General features: G+C 35.8%; 1 protein-coding gene across 2 annotated transcripts in view; it reads right to left on the bottom strand.

Moving 5' to 3' along the window:
- Positions 1-21,454, bottom strand: part of klhdc8b (kelch domain containing 8B) — a 213,999-nt gene that overhangs the window by 63,924 nt on the left and 128,621 nt on the right. For both annotated transcript variants that reach the window (XM_087306986.1, XM_087306987.1), the window contains one exon: positions 1,575-1,739. In XM_087306986.1, the coding sequence (XP_087163112.1) occupies positions 1,575-1,739 (165 nt within the window). The remainder of the gene's footprint in view (positions 1-1,574; positions 1,740-21,454) is intronic.

Consider the following 21,454-nt stretch of genomic DNA (forward strand, 5'->3'; position numbering starts at 1 on the left):
AGACTGGTTTAGTGCTCCAGGGTCACATTCAAAGAGCCCCTATTATGGGTTTTGGAAAATGACCTAAGTGAAGTGAAATATTTAGCTGAGGCTTAAATCTGAAAGTGCACTGTGTTTAAAACTATTGATTCTTTAGCGAAATAATCGACTCTGAGTCGAATAAATGAATTATACTGGGTTCAGATCTTTTACTTGAACGCATCCACGTCGATACTGTACATCACCAAATATGAAGTGCCAGTTCTAGTTAAAATGTGAACTCGCCTTTCCCTATAAACACTAGCAAGCACAAAGGATCACGGGACTGATCATGACAAGAAGATGATGATCACTGACAGATGGAGAGTCGGCTGCGGGGAATAAAGGGTTAAAGTTCATTTTCACAACAATGCCACAGAATAGAAAACCTAGTGCTGTGTTTGTTCCTGTCATTTTTCAGACTTTTTAAACAATAACTTACGCTGCAACGCAGAATTTATCGGCTGTTTGCTATTAAAGAAAGGAGCAGCAGAGACTATTATTTATAGTAACTGTTACAGTTCATATGGACCAGTTTCTTCTTCTTCCGGATCATAACACGTAATTGTAATTAAAATAGTTGCCTCATTTTGTCCAGTTTGCAAAATATGTATTTAATAGTGTGTTGTAACTTGTAATCGATCCGCGCGGCTGGTAATCACTTATCTATTATAGATCATACTGTATAGCTATTCACATATTGCGTCCAAATTCACTTTGAAAATGCGATGCGTGCTTCTTCCTTTACCGATTTTAATGCGTTTCTGAACTCATGATCCTCTGCCGTTTGTCTTTGCTATGGCCACCATCAGCTGTTCCTACACACGGTCAATTTTCAAAATAGTTCAACTTTTGCCACTGTGTGCATTAATACTGAAACTCAATCGACCAATCACAACAGACTAGGTCATCGGACCAATAAGCACAGAATTCGCCTCATGCAAATGAGGGGTTTTGGAACAAAAGAATTGCTAAACAAATCATATGGGAGTTGTTGGGATAATTAGGCAAAAATAAATGCATATTATAAGACAATGAAAGTGTTTTTGACCCTACATGCATATCAGCCTGTTGTTGGAGACCCCCAAAACCAAAATATAACCTTTTATTATGCAAAATAGAGGCTCTTTTAGGGGCATATAACAGAGTTGGCCTGTGGCATGATCATCACCAGTCAACTGTACGAAATATAAAACAGGTCTGTGATAGGTGGTTATTTTATTTTTTTTACAATTCTTTGTTTAGCCATTTAAATTAATACTATGTTTCTCATTATTTAACCACCGTCATATTTCTTAAAAAAGTGCTTTATGTTTTTTCCTGTTCTTTTAAGATGACGAAGTTCTAGTTCAGCAGCTGCAAAGAAAGTTTTTTAGTCAAAACTGGGATACCCTTTAACACTAAACAAATGTTTTGGCACTGGACACTCCAGCCTCTCTGACCTTTTTTAAATTTAGTTTTCGGTCACGTCTTTTTTACTCCTAGGAAACTAAGACTGTTTGTCTGGCTAGCAACAGAATTAATCAGATATCTGAGATCATTTTAGGAGGTCATACCCAGGACGTAGATCTTGTTTCCGCGCAGGAAGGAGAACGCTCCATATCGAGGGGTGGGCATAGAGGTGAGGGGCAGCCACTGGTCCTTCGTCGCCTCATACAGTCTCACCGTGGCCTGAGGGGTCGTGTCGGCTCCCATTCCACCCAACGCATACACTTTACCATCTAAGAGAGACAGAGAGTCAAAAATCAGTCTGAACTTTTGTTTCCTGCAACCCTTATTAAGCAAATTAATAACAAAGCAATGAGGAAATGACAGAGCAGTGGAAGTGAGTCATGAATGTTCTCTCTCTGTGCCGGAGTGCAGAATCTCTCGGGACGTGCTCTTTTTTCCTGAGCACCAGCTATTTTAAGGTTTACTTAAATTCCACCTCTAAACCTCACACTCCACATTTGTTCTCTTCCCTGAGGGGACTGAACATTAAATATGAATGTGTTCCCACGAATGACCCAAACTTGTAAAATTCCTCACAAACTTTTTTATAATAGCTCTACTTTAAAAAATATTCTGTAATAAAACAAATTTCCCAGTCACTAACACATTTATTCAAACCTCCCTGGTGAAAATCCAGTTTTAAACACACGCTTGTTATGAGGTGCATTTCCCAACAGCATTGTTAACTGACTATGGTTGCAAATTGCAAAAATAATTTAATGACTCTATTTCCTGAATCCTCAGCCTCAATAAACATTCACAAGAAATACATCACAAATTGGACTTACAGCTCTCACCTGAGGTCAGAAACACAGTTTAATCTAATTTTGACAGATTTAAACAGATCATGCACAAAAAAAAAAAAAAAAAAAAAAAAGGCAGAGCGAATATGCAGTGTCACCTGTTTGTTTCATTCTATACAAGTACAAATGTACAGGTTATAGTATTCATAGCGCTTCACTTTTTCCACATTTTTTATGTTACAGGCTTATTCCAAAAAGGATTAAATTAATTAATTTCCTCAAAATTCTACACACAATACCCCATAATAACAATGTGAAAAAGAGATTGTGATTTTTCAGGTTTTTTTTATTTTTAATAAATGTCCAACAGGGGCAGCATTGTGGTGCAGTGGGTAGCACAATCGCCTCACAGCAAGAAGGTTGCTGATTCGAGCCCCGGCTGAGTCAGTTGGTGTTTCCGGCGTTTCCCACTCAAGTCCGAAGACGTGTGGTATAGGTGAATTGGTTAAGCTAAATTGGCCGTATGTGTGTAAATGAGTGTGTATGGAAGTTCCCAGTGGTTGCAGCTGGAAAGGCATGCGTTGCATAAAACATATCCTGCATAAGTTGGTGGTTAATTCTGCTGTGGCTACCTCAGATTAATAAAGGGACTAAGCTGAAAAGAAAATGAATGAAATTTGCAACAATTTAAAAAAAAATATTTTTCACATTATAGCATCTTATACATGAAACAGCATCCTAAAAATATTGATATTCATTGATAAACTTGATTTCATGTCGACTTTAAGAACCCTGGCCGAGCCAATGGCAAGCAGAACACAAACATTCATACAAATCAGTACAAATCCAAGAAAAAAAAAAACCCTTATTTTACAAACCTCAAACTTTAAATAAAAACCAAATGGCACCCTAAATCAGGAAGAAATGTTATTCACATCTTAGAGAAATGCATGTTGGCACACAAAGGAATGACTTCATTCAATGCGTGTCCTATAATGTAGGCACATTCTGCATTGTGTGGATCTAAAGACAAGAACTCATCTGAAGCTATTTTTACTAACCCCATTCTGTGAGCTAGTTTGCATAGTAATGTTCACATAATGAGTGCTGTGTATAAGCTGAGGCTCTGATGACATTTTGATGGCTTCCGAATGCTAGTGCTTCAACAAAAAATGGTATGAAAATGATTAATTTGTGTTTACATTTAAAAAAAAAAAGAAAAATTAGAAACTTGTGTTCGTATTCTTGAGAAAGAAGTCCTTCTTCAGGAAATAAAATATTATAATTTATATATAAAATTTCTTCACCAAAAATATCTATATTTTTATTCCAAAAATCATAATAATATTAAACTAAAATAATTATTATTCGTTGGATTTACTAAATATTTTTAAGGTAACTAGTTACAAATAATTCATATGGGTTGAATTTAACAAACAAATTAAGTTGAAATTACTAAGGCCCAATCCTAATTCTACCTCTTTAGTCTGGTTTATACTCGACGCGTCCGCTAGTTTGCTTGAGTGCGTGCGTCGAATGTGATGTCATCACTGTGTTTGCAGATGTTCACTTTGGTTGTGCGAGACATAATTTCGGCTGGCGGAGTGCACAATTTTTTTGCACTCGAGCGAACAGTTTACACAGCGCAGCGTTGAATATGAATCCCTTTGAAAAAGTTTTGTCTAAAACAGGTATGCCTGTACAGACATCATTATGATTCGTCCACACAAGATCATAGAAAGAACCTGATGGGCAATAAATCTTGGCTAGAAATTGCAACCGCTGGAAAAGAGGAAAGTTTTTGTAAAAGTTTAAAAAACTTGAGTGATAAGTTTGTTAAAACCAAAAAGAGAGGCCATGGCAAAAGTGGAGACCCAGGCGGTTGGTGAATGTTTGTGAAATGAAGTCACATATTATTTCTTTGATAACTGGAAAGAAATATTTGAACCTATCGGTTTACAATATGTTAATGCCCTGTTTATATAGGCTTTATTTGTGATAATGGTCAGGAATGTTGAAACATTATTGCCTTTTTAGCATAAGAAGAGAACAGAAACTAGCCAGACAGTAATGTGTGAATATTGAGTGGGCTAAATAAAAAAAGTCTGAATTTTTCATTAAGAGTACTTTTTTTTCTTGTATTCTTGTCATAATAAAAAAACAGTGTACAGCTACTTCTCTGTTTATCCATCTGATTTTATGGTCAATATCACAACGGCAAACGCAGCAAGTATAAAAGCCTCGTCCGTTTTGCAAGATGCGCACGCAGTCAATGGAAGTCCGCGACACGGTGCCAGACAAAAGTATAAATCAGACTTAACCCCTTCTCCTTACTTTAGAGAACTGGGACACCTCTACATCTTCAAATGAATGTGCGAAAGGAGGGGTAGCTGTGTCCCAATTCTCTTTAGCTTAAAGGCATAGGGCTAAGGGGTAAGCCAGATAAACAATAACAGATACATTTAGCTATTCTTAATCCATAATAATAACTATTGTATAGCAGTCCCACAACATACTTTCACATCTGACACTTGATTCCCCTGTCAGAAAAGTCTAGTGGCTGGAAATGACCTTTTTACAGTGTCAGGTATAATGTTAACATTGTTTTCGTTTGCTTAGATGTCCATGGTATAAATACACAGTACAGTTACAAGCTTATTGCCCCATTATATCTTTATGATAACATAATATATGCCTTCAGTGATTTCCTGAAGATAAATGCCAAAAAAAACGCAACTGAAATAACTACAGCAGACGTCATCGTCAATCTTATATTAAGTAAGAGATCGCAATGACATATAATAATGTGTGCAGCTGTAGAGGTGTCCCATTTCTTAGGGGTAAAATTTGAAGCCCTTCCTCTTCACACATTGTTTAAGGGCCAAGGGGAAGGGGTAGGGGTACAAAAACAAAATTGGGATTGGGCCTAAATATAATTTGTTTTTAAAAAAAAAAATAAATAAATAAAATTTACAAATTGGTTTGCAACCAGTTACTTTAAAACATAGTAAACATAGTAAATCCAATTAACAATTTTTCTCAGTGTAGAACATCAATATAATATAAGTAAAGATTATGTTCATGAGTATATTTAGCAAAGTTATAATCTTTTTAAATTATATAATAACTTCATTTTTATTAGTAATATGCATTGCTAATAATTTAATTTGGGCAAATCTAAAGGCAATTTTATCAGTATTTAGATTTTTTTATACTTAAGTATAGTTGTTTTCTAGGCCAAATATTATCCTATCTTAACAAATATACATCAATGATTTATTCAGCTTTATGTGAACCAATTTATAAACGTATACACTTTACTATAGAATCAACTGTGAAAAACTCCAACTAATCCAGTGTAAAACAGATATATTAGTTTATAATTATGTGTAGCACCACAGAAACTATATCATATCTCCGGTTCAGGCTTAACTAAGCGCAACGACCTTCATGAAGTTTTGAAGGGAACTCTTAAAGCACAGCAGTGAAATTAGAATATGAATGTGCCTAGAAATGCTGCATCAGCAATGAGAGAAGCCCTGCTGCAGCACAGCCAACTGCTAATGGAGACATAGAGAGAAAAACACCCTGAAACTCATGCAAATCACTATTTGACTCAACCGTCAATGTGACACGCAGCATGTGAGAATCGACTGATGTGTGAATATGGGCGATTACAGGATTGAAGCGCATGCATCAAGACATCAGGATCATCCCAGGAGGAAACGGCATTAATGCTCACCATATGGAGCACTCAAGAGTGTGATAGAGGACGTATGTTAGTTAAACACAGTCGCTTTTGTGTGTGTATTTGTCTGTTGGCATTACTGCAGCAGCTGCTGACTCAGACATCTGCAGTGCTCTGGGACAGCAACCGGTGACTGTGGTTAAATGCGGAACAAATGAGACACACAGAAAGGGAGAAAATGAACGAGAGACAGAGAGATACCGGACAGTAAAATAGGGGGCAGCAGAGAGAAAGTGCAGTTCACGAAAATAGTACATGTAATGCAGTCTATTTATTTATTTATTTATTTATATATGTGTATTTAGTCATATTTAGTCGCTATCTGAATAGATAAAAAGAAAGATGTGTTTGATGCCTATATTATCTAACTAAATCCAAAAAGAGGACAAAGGCAAAGGAAAAAAAAATGCAATAGATAATGATAATAATTAATAATTCCTTACATTTATATAGCACTTTTCTGGGCACTCAAGTATAGAGTCCCCATTACTATACTGGGGCATTAGGACTCACACAGACCGCAGGTTGGGCACCCCCTGCTGGCCTCACTAGCACCACTACTGGCAGCAACCTAGCTTTCCCATGTGGTCTCCCATCCAGGTACTGAACGGGCGCAGCCCTGCTTAGCTTCAGTGGGCGACCATGTGAGAGTTGCAGAGAGCTAGCTGCCGACTAGATGATTATTTAAAAAAGATGCTTCATTTAGTTACTTACTGTATTTCTAAATAAACATCAATGAAGAAAGATGTTTTTGATGCATACGTTATCTAAATAGCTTGATCTATGTGGCAGCAGAGAGCAAGTGTAGTTCTCCAAAAAAGAGAAAAAATTATAAATAAATAGATCACCATATGGACCACAATAAATAGATCACTCTATGGACCACAAATCCTGTCATGCACCACACACTCACACCTGTTCTGGTTTTCCACTGATTGCTAACACATGCAGCTGAAGATGTTCAGAACCTATTACATGGACTTTAAAAGCAGCACAGACACACATACACCAGTTGCTAAATCTTACTTTACTGTTCGTGACAATATGATGCATTTTCCTTGCCTTGTTAGACCTCAGCATTTCATGTATACATCTGTTTGCCTGGTTTGGTGACCATTGCTTGCCGGACCATTTTCCTGATAAACCCTGCATTTGGATTCTCAACCTTGTTGTCAGCGTCTTATCACAGATAGATAGATAGATAGATAGATAGATAGATAGACAGACAGACAGACAGACAGACAGACATACAGACAGACAGACAGACAGACAGACAGACAGACAGACAGACAGACAAACAGACAGATGGATAAACATAATCTACATGTTCTTAACAAAAGTTTATTTAGTCATATTAATATGCAAATATCTGAATAGACATCAAAGAAAAAAAAATTTTTTTGATCCCTACATAATCTAACTAACTAGATCTATGTGTAGCAGTAAGGCAGAAGTATAGTGCTCCAAAGACAAAGTGAAAGAGGGAAAGAGAGGGTATATCTACATCAATGAATTGGCAATGCTCCTAAGGCAAGCAGATATGCTCACTCGCAGCACATCAGAGACATGTTCTACCCCAAACTCACGAGCATTTACCCTCAATTCACTGAGTTAGACAATAAAACACAACTTCAATATTTACTAGGAGAAAAAAAAACAGATTGTATCCTTCAAGCAGCACAATACATTAAAGTGGTGATCCTCTACGTTATCATATTTTAAACTAATTCATGTGTAATGTAGCTGTAACATAAACAACATCTCTGAATGCAGCTCCAACCGTAACAACAGAAGCTGTTGATTGTGAGCCACAACCTGTAAGTATATTCATAAAAAAAATTGATATATTACATGCATAGATTCTAGCATTAACGGTATGTTGTAGCAAGGACGTAAACAAGGATGAAAACAACGATAATGCTGTTTGGCGCGACATGAGGTTCAGCTGTGTCCTCTGTGTCATTTTCTGTCTGATTTAGGCTCAAACGGATATGGCTAATAGCTACTCTGACTGAATGTATTTACACAGCAGAGTCAGAGTGCAGGCTTGTAAGGGCTTGACACTTTTCCTGATGATGTGGAGCCAATTTGAGAATCACAGCACATTTTGTTAGCTAACCAATCAGCACCTCTTGAGGGTGGGCCTTTCGGAGGAACTAGAAAATTTGACAATCGTTTTCATGTTAGCCAAGTAGCTGTATATAATCAAAGTACGATATAGGAAAAAAATAATAATACTTTTGTACAAATGAAGCATGAGCACATGTTGCTTTGAATCTTATAAACAAAACCAAGCTTTAAATACACTCTGGACCACCCCTTTAATACCTGTCACAAAAATGTAAATGTAATGCAATTTATAATATAATCGTCTAATAAAAAATACTAATAAGTCATATGTAGTGATATTTAGTTGCTAATTTCTGCTGAACAAACATCAATGAAAAAGTTTTTGGGTGCCTACATTATGTACAGTAGCTAACTATATCATGTAAACTAGCTAAAGATCTAACATTGAACATCAAACCTTAGAATATTTGAGAGAATATGTGCATTTAAATCACCTTTGACTCATTTTCCCTACATGAAGAAGCTAATTGAAGTGTAACTGTATTCAAATGAAAGGCAATGCATGTGCATCAGGTGTGTAATTGGTTGTCACAGAGAAAGTAGCTTGGTCATACAACCCTGTCTCCTTATTAACCGGCTTAATGAATAGCATTTTATAGAAAGATTTACCAGCGTTCTTCATCAAACGAACAAATGAATGCAAATCAAATTCTCCCATCACAGTGATAATTCATGATTTAGCAGGACTAAATTCTGCCAACATACCGCTTTAAACACTGTTGTTATTGTTAACGAAAGGTAAATATGCGTGTCCTTGTTTTCAGATATAAAACTTTTTATGACAATCCAAAACAAGTTTCAAAAGAGAAGTTTTAGAAAGCAGCATCACTGTCTCACAAAAATGTGACTGTGAAAACTTAGACAATGTGTGCAATATGGTACAGTATTTTTCAGACACCTATGAACATCATTTTGAAAATGTTTGTTGTCTATATACGAAAGGTTTCAAAAACACAAAGAAAAGGTTTCTTGTTTAGAACATTACTGTATTGTACACACACTAAGGCCCAATACCAATTCTATTTTTGTACCACTACCCCTTCCCCTTGGCCCTTAAAACCGAGGGTGAAGGGGAAGGGCTTTAAAACTAACCCTTAAGAATTGGGACACCACTACAGCACCTGCACACGTCATCATATGTCATCGTGATCTCTTGCTTCATATGAGATCAGACGATGGCGACTGCTGTAGTTATTCCAGTTGAGTTATTTTTTGGTATTTATGTTCAGGAAATCACTGAAGGGATTTACAGTATCATGTTATCATAACGATCTAATGTGGCAATAAGATCCTAACTGTACTGCGGATTTACACCCTGGCAATTTTGATCTATGTAAACATACCAAAAACAACATTAACATTATGGCAGACACTGTAAAAAGGTCCTTCGCTAGACATTTCTGACAATGTCTTCGAGTGTCATCGACTGTCAGAATGTTGTGGGACTGCTATAGACCTTTTTCATGGCTGCTGCATGGAGGGCGCCATAGCGACCAGCGTCTTCCGGTAGAATGCGAAAAACTTCCATCTGCAGCATGCACAACTGGTAATTTGCGCTCCGAAAATGGGTTTCAATAACGTTTTTAATGGATAACAGAGCGTTTTTGTGACACACAACTTAGAAATGTATCTGTTAAAGCCGTTATAATCGGTCACGTGATTCAAGCGCGTCAGAAATACGAGAAAAACGTTCTACTGTAGTTCACGTGTTTGCCGTCAGAAATAGTGTGTGTGTGCGTTCCCGGCGAGGGCGAGAGAGAGAGAGAGAGAGAGAGAGAGAGAAAACCAGAGTACTGGCATGAAACTTAACAGGTATGAAAGTCGTGCGAATTTACAAAAATGACCAATAAAAGTCTGTTACTGATACTCTGCTGGCTGACTTGCTGTTCATTCTAATCGCGAGCCGTTTGTGTTTTATTTCGTGTGTTGTTTTTACCAAGGTTTGTGTTTTTCTGTTATTTTGAAATGACACTAGCCTATATTTTCGTGTGTGTGTCCAACATTTTGGTGAATTACATTTGTTTGGGCTGGTTATATATTTGAAATAAAGAGAAAATGTTGACTTTAGCGATGACAAGGCTTCATTTAAACGGCAGAAGATGCCATCTGACAACGAGGGGAAATGCCTCACAGCAGCTGTTTTCCATCCTATTAGATCGCATTTCTTTAAATGATCAGTCCAGGAGATGGTGCTGATGGACAACAGTAATAGTTCAAAGAGGATAAAAGTAGGTAAAATAAATTAAAACTATCGTTTCAAAGGTGTCCAAATGTGACTGTTTACACGCATCAGCTGCCGACCGGAAGTTCTTCGCATTCTCCTTGCGCATACACGCAAAGCATAATGGGTAATTTTGCGTTCCAAGAAAAAGGTCTATACAGGAGTTATGATTATTGATTATAGATTGCGAAATTTAGCGGTTTATATACTGAAACATGCTTTTTTTGTTGTAAAAATTTGTAATAATGACAAAGAATACTAATTTGTGGATCTCATTAATTCCGGGTGCTGCAATCCTGCTGTTGTGTCTGGTGTATTCTGGGAAAATTTCTTACCCCTTGGTTTTGAGTGTGGTCCTGAAAAATCTTTATTCGAAGGGCTATCGTCTCCTTCCCCTTAGCCCTACAGCTTCAAGCTAAAGGGAACTGGGTCACCCCAACCCCTTCACGGGAATGCGCAAAATGAGGGGTAGGGGTAATGGGAAGCTATAAGGGACAGAATTGGGATTAGGTCTAAGACTCATTTTTTGCAATTAAAATGAAGCTTAATTAAAAATAAGATAATAAATAAACATTATAAATAATCTGGAAATAATTTTTAACTTAAAGATAGCTTTGAAATAATTGTAGGTAAATATTTTGTTTACTATAACTAAGATAAATCTAAATTATAGCTATATTAAATTAAAAACAAAAACACGAGTAAAGAATGTTGATGAACAGCTGCCCATAGCTTGTGAGTCACAGATGTTGTGTTTGTTTGCACTCGCCAATTTCATAATGGGACCATTTGATGTTAAAAAAAATTTGACTACCGTGATGGAAAAAAAATGTTATAATAGCCTCAGAAAAGGCTAAAAGGGTATGTTCAACATGAAATGTTCATAAAAGTGCAGACTAATGAGGCTCAGATCAAAGATCATATATCCAGTGAATAAAAAATCCATACTAACTACCAGAAGTGCATAAAACTGTAAAAATATCGGTCATGCGATTCAAGGCAAACCAATCACCAATTAGAGAGGCTTGATTAACATAGATTGCTTTCTATTACTGTATAAATGTATATGTATTCTTCTGTTTAGGAGTCTCATTAGGGGCTTCAATAGAATTGAATTCCTGCAAAGAGCAATTTGGGAGTGGTGTCTGGTATATGCAATAAACAAACAACAACAACAACAAAAAAACTATGAGCCATCAAAATCTTAAGAACTTAAAGAAAACTTAAATTAATATTAATTCAAATGAATTCAAATTAATGCAATCTTGTGCTTATGGCCAAATCAAACACAGTATATGCTATTATGATATATTTAGCTGAAATTAGGCCTGAGTGATTTGGCAAAAATGCAATCTCGATAATTATTTTCCACATTAATAGATAATGATATATATACATTTCAATATAAGTTGTTATTGCTTCCAGATTTTAAAGAGTATCCCAACAATGACTGAAGCCACGCAAATTAGAGGGTCGCCGAATTAGAAGGGTCGGTGGCCGAAAACTCAAAATATCTCTAATATCAAGGCCACTATTGTTGCACATTTTTCCTGTGTAATTGGCATTTAGATCAAAGTCCAGAGCTTATCATTGTTATTGACATAAGTTTTATTGCAATTCCATATAATATTGTTTATCGGTCCAGCCCTAGCTGAAATATACTATAAGAACCAATTAGAAAGGCTACAATAGTTTATAAACTACATTAAAATAACACTGGGTTAACAACCAGCCACTTAAATGTTCCTTTCATATGTGCACAATAGATTATTTTAATATTACTTAAACACAACTTATCTATTGTTTTCATGCTGCAAAAGAGTATGATTGGTAGCCACAAACAGTCACATCATTTATTGTATAAAAAATCTGTTCTTTGAATGAAATATAAAGTTGTACGTTTTGTTGTTGCAGAGATAGCTGTAGTGATGATAGGGTGGAAATCAACAGTCTGCAGAGCAAAATTTTCTTCCTCCAGCATCTGATGCATGCTCTGCTTCTCCATCTCTCTTCTGTGGAATTATTTTTGGTGAAGATTTATTTTTGTCCTTTTTGGAGCTTGACAGCCGCAATAAATTGTTTTTGCATGCCTAAAACATCTCCGAAACAAATCCTGAAAAATATGTTGCACACGAAAAAAAAAAAAAAATGGCAGCATATGGAGCAACAATGAGAGTAAACAATGGCAGAAGTCTCATTTTGGGGGTGAACAGTCCATTCAAAATTCTCAGCAAATGTAAAAACAGAGTATTTGAGCATTTAAAAAAATTACACACCTATTACATCACCTTTAATGCTGGAAGAGAAGACGGCGAGAGAGCAACAGTGAATGTAAGAGCAGAAAACAACACTGAGAGATCATGACCACCATCTTCACTTTCATCCACTCCACCGAATTCACTCTGAAGACCACAAATGATTTCTTCTGTGTGATTCGATATGGTCTGACATGTTCAGGGCTGTGTAAAGCTCGAAAGCGACCGAGAAAAAAAAAGAGCAGGACTGAAATATCTGAACAGCACAGAAGGATCTAATGGCTTCAGAAACTAATGCTCTCAAAGAGACATTTCCTTTCATGTTTTCTATAAAGATATGCCAAATATGAAATAATTCCACAGACATTGAAAGCACTTTGTTGTATCCTCCCACAACAATGTGATAAAACAATAAAGGCTCTTTGTAAGGCAGAACTTTTATCACAAACATGCACAGCAGTGATAACCAATGCTGTAATGTAAAAAAAAAAATCACAAATACTCATTTTATTGTAAGCAGTTTTACTCAGGAATTGTACTTCACTAAGTAGTTTTAACAATGCATACTTTTACTTGAGTACATTTAAGTGCTGTATCAGTATTTTTACTGCACTATTTTCCTTTAACCTACAGTCACTACTTTGTATGTGTATTGTTTCTTCTCTACTGTGATTGGTTGGGTAGAATAATCCAACCTAGGCTCATTCTGATTACGTACACCATAAACATTTCTACAGAGCGCCAAATACAACCCAGGAGCTACATTTTTTTGCAGTTATTGTTTTCGTGAATCCACCAGAGGCTGCTGTGTATGCTTTTTGAGATCTCAAATCTCTCTTGTGAGTGCCACTCGCGCCTGCTGTTCTTATGTAAATCCACCAGATCCACCCACCTCCTTCCCTAAACCTTATCAATAGTGTTTTCAAAAGCACCTATTAGACTGCCACCCACTTCCCTAAACCCAACAAACAGTTTTAAAAAGCAATCCATAAAAAGAAAAGCCCTCGTCTGATTTTTACCACATTTTTCAGATTTTACCACATTTTCACCCTGTCATTTACATGTTTATTTTTTGGCTTTTGCTTTTGTCTTACCCGCTTTCTGGAACTGTTCTTCACCTGTACTCGAACCCCGTCATCATAGTCAACTCCTCTCTGTGTCTCAAGTCCGCCTATGTACTGTACATGTCGAGCTACCGCACAAATAGGTAACATCAGGAAAGCCGTCCATATGGAAGAGGCCAGCTGGTAGGCACAAAAAAGTACGATTTCATACCGTCTTGTAGCGTTCGTTTTAAAGACGAAATGCAGCCATACGTTCCTTTGGCTACATAATTTGTGATCTCCAGAAATGTCTATAGGCCTACATTTTCAGAATGAGCCCATGTTAGCATACAGTCCCATGATTCTTGTACAATCAAATTGCGCATTGAAAAATAGCATCAGAAAGATCTTCCCCAAGACATGCCTATCATATGACTGATCCATGCAATAGTCTTAAACAATAGCTACAGTAAATGCGCTACAGAATGTTACGTTGTTAAACACACGCAAACATTGCATGTAATCAGTGCTGCATGAGCTTGGTTTGTGTTGCCAACTGATAGACACTTTAGTCAGGGTTCAACATGTGTAACTTAAGCATTGGCAAATTATTACAGCAGAAAATTTAGTTTGCTTTTCTGTCAGCTTATTATATTAATGTAAGCTGTTCTCACATCAAATTAATCTCACATTTAAATGTATAGTACATGAATTACAAATAGGTTAATGTACGCCTAAAAGGAAATTGCACTGATGTAAGCTACTCACTTAAAAGAGTTTGCGTTGTTTTGGAACCGACCTGCTGTAAGGTCATTTTAGCCCTATCCATTGTTAAGGTAGACTCATTCATTCATTCATTCATTCATTCATTCATTCATTCATTCATTCATTCATTCATTCATTCATTCATTCATATTATTTCCAGCCTAGTCCCTTTATTAATCAAGGGTTGCCACAGCAGAATGAACCACCAACTTATCCAGCATACGTTATTATGCAGCAGATGCCCTTCCAGCTGCAACCTATCACTGGGAAACACCCATACACATCAACCTTCTTGCTGTGAGGTGACAGAGCTACCCACTGCGCCACCATGCCATCCTTCAGGTAGACTCAAAAATCTAAATTATATCTAGGTGAGCTGTTATAGATGTGATCCAATAAACATTTAAAATAACTCTACATATTGACTCAATATTTTAAACCCTTTTATTGGGTAAACTTATTAACCCGAAGTTTTTTTAAATGATACATTTTTATTGGCAGGTTATAATTTTCACAGCATGATATTCACTACTCAATACTCCCTAACCCGATTTCACCAAGTAGGACATGTTTCTGTATTAACATCTATGTTGATCCTGGACCAAATTCCAAACAGCCAATAAGAATTAAGGGATACACTTACCGCTTATGTTAAGTTCAGGGTTATGGTTAGGTTTATGAACTTCTACATGATTGTTATCCAACTATTATTCCCCTCTGGTTTAGGGAATAATTTACAGTTCTTGTTGTGTTTAGGGGTAAGGAATTGATATGGATTACATTTTCTAAAAATTATGTTTCAGGATCAACATACAGTAGATGTTGATCCAGGATCGCATCATACTTGGCAAAATCATGATGTGACTCACTACTCGAGTACTCTTAAAAGGGATTTTGAACAAATACTTTTACTCTACTTGCACTGCATTAATTATGAGTTTTCAGTACCTTTTCCACCACTGGTGACAACAACCACCATGATCATTTTATAGTAGCTTCGCCACCATGAAAGCTCATTGGTTCATAATTCTTGCTTTTCATTGTTCTTATTATCACATATTTCTAATTGTGTTTACTACAGACAGTGCAGTTTGAGTTCAGAGCAAAATGACAAATAGCTTGTACAGTAGCTACAAAACATCTCATCATGTTTGGATAGGACAGCATGTCAGTTATCAGACAACAGACTGAAACCGAATGTCTGTGTTCACTCATTAATAAATGTCAAGCACTCGTTAAACAACCTGTCTCTAAGAACAAGCCATCATTAAACATGTACTGCACAGTACATAAACTCCTGGCTACTCATGAAAAAAAACATAATGTTGTAACAGTTTGTAATTGAACCACTTTTAAGCTTTCTGTTGCAGCTAGTGCCTGCTCATATATTTCATTCAATTTAAACAAGTCTTTGTAAACAGTTCTGTCTTTTTCAATAGCTTCTCTTTTCCCAGAGGACTGAGGACAGCAACAGTGCTTATTCTTTTCATGTATCTGACATCTTTATAAAATCTTTCTCACACTAAAAAAAGAAACACTATTAGAGCAGCTGTGTTTTGTTAGGAAATTTTTTTATAGAAACAAACTATTTGGTATTCTAAAGAGTTATATTAATATTGCGTAATACATTAGCAAACTCCTGCAACTGTGTGTAGCTACACAGCTTAAATACAGCTTATACTGTGATTGATTTATCATTATTTGTGACATGCAAAATAGTGTCTTAGCATATGATTTAATGTCACGCTGTGTTTCATGCTGTTAGGTCAATCTGCGGCCAAACTGAACTCAGCAGAACCACAGCAGTAGTCACTCCGTCTGCATGGGAAATAAACAGAATAAACCCTAATCATTCATTCATTCATATTCATCAGGGGTCGCCACAGCAGAATGAACCGCCAACTTATCCTAGATGTTTTACATAGTGGATGCCCTTCTAGCAGCAACCCAGTACTGGGAAACACCCAAACATTCTCACAGTCACACACATACACTACGGCCAATTTAGTTCATTCAATTCACCTATAAACTCTGCTGTTGTAAATTCTAAAGATATTAAGTTAATATAACTTGACATTACTTAAAATATCAAGTTTTGGCATCAAAACTTAAACAGGTGTGTTTAACGTACTCATAAAACAGCAAAAACTTTGAATTAACATTTTAATTTCTTAAACAATTCACCATGTCTCTGTTTAAAATGATTGGTTGCGCTGGAAATTCTGCCTTGACAAGCGTGCTGATCGGTCAATATATGCTATATGACACAAGGTGGTTATTTTGCTTGTGATGCTGAATTTTGCTGAAGCGCAGCAGGACAGAGGCACTACCTAATCCCATCTGACAAAAGAGAAAATTAAAATACTAAAGTAAGTAGATATTTAAATGCTTATATACATATTTCTTAATTGATATACACACAGGGACGATACAGTGGCTCAGTGGTAAACACTGTCACCTTGTCACCAGGTTCCTGGTTTAAGTCCTGGCTGGGCCAGTTTGCATTTCTGTGTGGAGTTGGGATGCTCTCCCCATGTTGGCGTGGGTTTTCCCCGGGTGCTCCGGTTTCCCCCACAAGTCCAAAGACATGTGCTAGGTAAGTTAAATTGTCTGTAGTGTATGTGTGTATGTCCTGGTCCTCCAGGTTGGGGCTTGAGCGTTGGGTTAATGACCCACCTCGTAAAAATTAGATGTTACGAAACACCAACATGGTGCGTCTAAATATCAACTTTGATATAAACAGCCCTGGGAGGAAGTAAGTAAAGAATATAAAAGCTGAAACATGTGGATGTTTAATCTATTTGACATTTTAAGTTATCTGTACTTAAACATTTAAGTTGTCTGTAATTAAATATTTAAGTTAATTCAATGAAGAGAGGAAAGAGAAATTTGGTCAACTCAATTATTTTAATTTCCCATTACTCAAACAAACTGGGGGGGATCACTTTCCTCAAATCATTTGGGTAGTCTCAACTTATTAGGGTTTACAGTGTATAGCACATATCCTTGGACTGTGGGGTAAACCAGAGCACCCGGAGTAAACCCACACAGGGGAAAACATGCAAACTCCACACAGAAATACCAACTGACCCAGTTGGAACTTGAACCAGCGACCTTCTTGATTTGAGACGACAGTCCTAACCACTTAGCCACTGTGCCACCTAAACCATAACCAATGCTTTCACAAATGTTTTAAAACAGATTTTATACTTACTGAAATTCATTAAACTTGATTTTTATTCAACTGTTTACTGAAATATATGTTCAAATATAGGTGTGTTCAAATAATATGTTTTACATTCTGTTTCCATGGGTCATATGATATGAAATAGGAGTAAAGAATGTGACCCAAAACAAGCTAAAAATTACAAAAAGCAAAAAATATAAAGTAAAACAATTGAAAAATTGATATTTGTGGATGCTAATGTTGTTATAGTTATAGTCATTGAGCTGAGGGTCCTCTGTTCTCTGTTCTTCATTCGTCACCCTGGGAGACCCCATAGCAACCAAACACGTCCTCTGAGACAATTAGAAAGTAGTGGATTGACAGGAAAAAAGCACTGAAAAACATAGTGTTCTTGGCTGGAATGGGCCCTTATTCTTACACTTACTTCACAAAAAACAGCAAAGACTTCAAAAGAAAAAGCTCTTCTACCTAGACCTTTTAAGAATGATTAAATGGCCTTCTGTTTGCTAAAACTACCGATGAGACAACAGAAATCTTTGTGGATAGTGTACTCCAGGTTATTAAAACACTTTTGGATCATATTGTTCTCGGAAATGTGCCTTTACTACCCTATATGATACAGGTTTTACTAAACTCAGTGTTACATGTTATCTATTACAGTAATAACATAACATTTCCCAGTAACTATAACAAATGATTAAAAATACTTCTGCAATAACATTATAGCTATGGCCCATAAAAAAGCTAATTTATATTTGCTGCTTCTGTCATAACTGGTTTGATTTTCAACAATTCAATCCTCATTGGATGAATTTGTGATCATGACTCACACATACACATGATGTCATCACTGCAGAGAGTTAGCTTGAAAGATAAAAAGCTAAAAATGCACATATACTACTACAGTACATCAAGCTTATTCGCGAAAGATTATCCTCTGTATTTGTTTGTATTTTGTTTTGCCTATTGTTTTTTTTATAAATAAAAAAAAACATCAAGATTTATATTTATTGACCTGTATATTTGTTATTGCCTTCCCATTATGTAAGGAGTTACTGTTTATCCATATCACCCAAAAATTAGAAATCGGTGACTCCTTTAAGTGTAATTTGAGACAAACTGTACAGTATGAGCAACAAATGATTTTCATGACAACATGAGCGAGAACCCCCTAATCATCACAAAACAAATAGTGTTACATCAAATAACTCAGTAGAAAAATACTAAATGATAAGTCAGTCTAAAAAAATACAAGATGTGCATATATGTAAATATATGTATATTACACACATGCCCTTCCAGCTGCAACCTATCTCTGGGAAACATCCATATACACTCATTCACACTCATACACTACGGACAATTTAGCTTACCCAATTCACCTGTACAGCTTGTCTTTAGACTGTGGACGAAACCAGAGCACCCAGAAGTGCTCAAGTGAACGCGGGGAGAACATGCAAACTCCACACAGAAACATCAACTGAACCTGCGACCTTCTTGTTGTGAGGCGACAGCACTACCTACTGCGCCTCCGCGTTACCCCTACATTGCCCCTATATATATATATATATATATATATATATATATATATATATATATATATAGATATATAACAAGTAATGTAACAAATTATGCCTGAATATGTACAATAACATTATTTCTGAAAGGAAAATTGGTCACAATAAGGTTTATTAGTTAATGTTCATTAATGCATTTATTAACATGAACAAACCATGAACAATACATTTACTAGAGTAATTGTTCATGTTAGTAAACGTTAGTTAATGAAAATACAGTAGTTAATTGCTAGTTCATGTTAACTCATGGTGCATTAACTAATGTTAACAAGCACGGACTTGGATGTTAATAATGCATTAGTAAATGTTTAATTATGATTAATAAATGCTGTACAAGTGTTGTTCATGATTAGTTCATGTTAGTAAATGCATTAACTCATGAACCTTATTGTAAAGTGTTACAGGAAAATGTAATAATAAAATATATATATATATATATATATATATATATATATATATATATATATATATATATATATATATATATATATATATATATATATATATATATATATATATCTTCTACTTCTTCTTTGGCCTTAGTCCAGTATGGTTGCGGGGTCGGCTCTTTGGAACAAACCATTTTAGAGTTGTCCATATGATAACAACTTTTTTTTTTTACACATTCCGGCCGGCCTGTAGTCTGGGCCTGTCACCCTCATACACTCATACACTACGGACAATTGGACTGTGGGGGAAAGCGGAGCACCCGGAGGAAACCCAGGTGAACGCAGGGAGAACATGCAAACTCCTCACAGAAATGCCAACTGAGCCGAGGTTCGAACCAGCGACCCAGCGACCTTCTTTTATTTATATATATATATATATATATATATATATATATATATATAATATATATATAAAAAAATTTATATATATATATATATATATATATATATATATATATGTATATATATATATATATATATATATATATATATATATATATATATATATATATATATATATATATATATATATATATATATATATATATATATATATATATTTTTTTTTTTTTTAATAGGAGTCTCAACACTTCTGTTGACAAGGTAAAAAAAATTCTATCCACACAATATGAGCTTTCTGAATTCTGAAAAAAAAAAATTGTCATAACTCTCAGAGAGAATTAGTATAACAACACTAATGTGTTACGCTGCTGCCTCTTTATTATTGGTGCAGAGCAAATCCTGAGACCTGCAACTCAGCAGATTCACAACCACAAACAAAAAAACATACATGTAAGATCCCAACAAAGCAGAATTAAATGAAAGCAAAACAAGACAACTTGATTTAGTGTATAAAACAACAGTTGCATTAGTTCATGTTGTACTATTTATGTGTGTCTTGACTGGCTTAACACTTGACTACTTTGTTGACCAGTCTAACTCTATTGAACTACATTATGGAAAAGATACATAGATACAATATCAGGAAATTTGGCCAAAGGAGAAATGGTCGTGCCCGACTGAGCCTGGTTTCTCTTACTTTTACTTTTGTCAAATGGTAAAGTTTTGTTCCTCGCCACTGTCACCACTGGATTGCTTGGTTTGGGACTTGTGGAGCTGCACATCAATAGACTTGCTCTTCAGTGTTTGGACTTTCAGCAGTGAAAATTAAATCCCACTGAACTGAACTAAACTGAACTTCAACTTTGAAAATTGATGTGAAGCTGCTTTGACACAATCTACATTGTAAAAGCGCTAAAGAAATAAACATTAATTAAATTGAATTGAATTGAATGAGTGCCTTGGCACATTAGTGGCTTATGACTATGCATACCTGGGCTTGACAACCGACTTAGCACTAATTCCACACACTATGTGAGCTTGTTACAAAACAAATCATTTTACAGGCTGATAACATGAAGAACAAAAGAAAAACATAAACCCAGCAACCACCTGAGAAAGTTTAAACAAGAACCTTGATAATGTCATTGTCATACTCCTGTAGATTATTCCAAAAGGTGTTAATATAAATAATCGTTGACATCCTCAAAGTGAAATACCAACATACTGTAAATAGATCTAAGAGAGAAAAATAATTGAAACAAATATTAAATATTAAAATATACTCTTTCAATGTGTTCAAAAGAACTGAGACTGGCAAAAATTGATCCTGATTCCTGATCACATCCCTTTGCAATCAAGAGTCTATAGCAAGTAAAACAACTAGGCTTTACCCAGTCCTCAATCTCCGAACTGCTTTCTCCAATCAATTTAAACTGAACCCACCCACCTCGACTTGTCTCTTTCCCCCCTCTCTGAGCTCTGTGT

Source organism: Danio rerio, chromosome 23, assembly GCF_052040795.2.
Source record: "Danio rerio strain M-AB ecotype USA chromosome 23, GRCz13ab, whole genome shotgun sequence".
Lineage (NCBI taxonomy): Eukaryota > Metazoa > Chordata > Actinopteri > Cypriniformes > Danionidae > Danio > Danio rerio.